This window comes from Gekko japonicus, unplaced genomic scaffold (genome assembly GCF_001447785.1).
Source record: "Gekko japonicus isolate JY-2015 unplaced genomic scaffold, Gekko_japonicus_V1.1 scaffold513, whole genome shotgun sequence".
NCBI classification, from domain to species: Eukaryota; Metazoa; Chordata; class Lepidosauria; order Squamata; family Gekkonidae; genus Gekko; species Gekko japonicus.
This window is the reverse complement of record NW_015171519.1, coordinates 997,992-1,000,109: the sequence shown is the minus strand read 5'-3', so window position 1 is coordinate 1,000,109 and position 2,118 is coordinate 997,992. Positions and strand designations below refer to the sequence as shown.

Sequence of the window (2,118 nt, the reverse complement as noted above, 5' to 3'; positions counted from 1 at the left end):
AATGTGGCCCAAGATAGGAATAATCAAGTCATTAGGACGACAAATTGTGAGCCGCCCAGAGACCCCTTCGGGGGTTAGGGCGGGATATCAAGTCTAAGATTTAAAAAAAAAAAAATTCCAGAGGAGTGGCCGAAGAGTGTTGCCCACTCAGTTTCTGCATACCAGGAAAATGACCAAGGCCGGTTTGAGAAAGGTGGCAGTCTCCTGGCTAGCCTATCTGTAGGATTGCCAGCGTTGGGTTGGGGGATACCTGGAGATTTTGGGGGGTAGGCGGAGCCCTGGGGAGGGTGGGGTTTGGGAAGGGGAGGGGCCTCAGCGGGGTATAATGCCACAGAGCCCACCCTCCAAAGCAGCCCTTTTATCCAAGGGAGCTGGTCTTCGTTGTCTGGAGATTGATTGTAATAGAGGGAGAGCTCCAGTTGCCACCTGGAGGTTGACAGCTGTGTTTACTCATGAACTGGGGCCATGCGGTTTGGCCAGTTTGGTGCAGTGGTGAGGAGCACGGACTCTCATCTGGGAGAACTGGGTTTGACTCCCCACTCCTTTGTCACATGCAGCTGCTGGTGTGACAGTCACAAGTTCTCTCAGAGCTGTCCTCTCAAGGGCAGTCCTCGAAAGAGCTCTCTCAGCCCCACCGACGGCACAGGCTGTGTTCCCTCTAAGCTGAGTGAGTGTGAACTAGCTCACAGTTTATTAGCCTCCGGCTCACACATTTTTGTCTCGGCTCAGGAAGGAGGGCTCCAGAAGCAAACTGATTCGTGCAGTAGCCAAACCGTTCGCTCACAACTTTAATGCCAGTAGCTTATAAAGTGGAATTTTTGCTCGGGAGACTCCACAGCTTGGAGGGAGCATTGCTCCCAGGGTGTCTGTTGTGGGGAGGGGAAGGGAAAGGAGATTTTAAGCTGCTCTGAGACTCCTTCGGGTAGTGAAGGACGGGGTATAAATCCAATCTCCTCTTCTTCAGTTTGGTGTAGTGGTTAAGTGCGCGGAGAACCGGGTTTGATTCCCCACTCCTCCACTTGCACCTGCTGGTGTGACCTTGGGTCAGTCACAAGCTCTGGCACAGCTGTCCTTGAGAAAGAGCTGTTTGTGTCAGAGTTCTCTCAGCCCCACCCACCTCACAGGGTGTCTGTTGTGGGGAGGGGAAGGGAAAGGAGTTTGTAAGCCGCTCTGAGACTCCAAGTGAAGGGCGGGGTATAAATCCAATCTCTTCTCTTCTTCTTCTCCTCCCAAAAGCAGAGGTCTGGTTTGGATCAGGCCACCGCTGTAGCCGAAGGGAGGCTTGACTGTTCCAATAGGGAGGAAAGGGGTGCCTCGTTTTCCATGTGGTGAAAAGTTTTCCTTGCCCCTGCTCAGACAGAGCAATGCCACTCTTCTCCTCCTTCTCCTCCTCCTCCTCCCCCCCTCCCCCTCCCAAAAGCAGTTGTGCAGAGGTCTGGTTTGGATCGGGCCACCGCTATAGCAGAAGGGAGGCTTGACCATTCCAATAGGGAGGAAAGGGGGGGCCTCGTTTTCCAAGCGGTGAAAAGTTTTCCTCGCCTCTGCTCAGGCAGAGCAATGCTGGACAGCTTTTTTCTTTTGGTTCCAGGAGAAGTTGCTCAGCCAGGGCTTTGGGACCGACTTGCCATCCGTCAACAACCAGGTGGAGGAGCACAACATCTTCCACAACGAGGTGATGGCGATCGGACCGCACATCAGCAAGGAGGGAGCCAAGGTATTGTGTTTGTGTTTTCTGTCTTGGACGAGGGTCCCCGGCCTTTTTGAGCCTGCAGGGGCCTTTGGGATTTTGCCACAACACGGTGGGCGCGGCACAAAATGGCCGCTCCGGGAGGCGGAGCCAGCCACAAAATGGCCACCACTGCTTGTCTTCAGTCACCCAGTGAAGTTCCTTGTGCTGCGGATGGCAGCTGCCGCCAAAGCAAAGTGATTTAAAGCCTGCACAGCTGATCAAGTCTCCAGTGGCCAATCAGAAGCCTTGCCGGGCAGAAGCCCCGCCTGGCCCCACCCATTTCCTAGAAACAGCCGGCAGGAGGAAAGCTGTCCCATGATGCAAATGGGCACCACGTTGGGGGACCCTTGGTCTGGGATGAGGAGTGAACGGATCCAATTGGTTCCTGC

General features: G+C 54.5%; 1 protein-coding gene across 1 annotated transcript in view; it reads left to right on the top strand.

Moving 5' to 3' along the window:
* Positions 1-2,118, top strand: part of PPL (periplakin) — a gene marked incomplete at its 5' end in the record, with an annotated part of 41,070 nt that overhangs the window by 9,290 nt on the left and 29,662 nt on the right. The window contains 1 exon segment of the mRNA XM_015419412.1: positions 1,589-1,714. Within this exon segment, the coding sequence (XP_015274898.1) occupies positions 1,589-1,714 (126 nt within the window).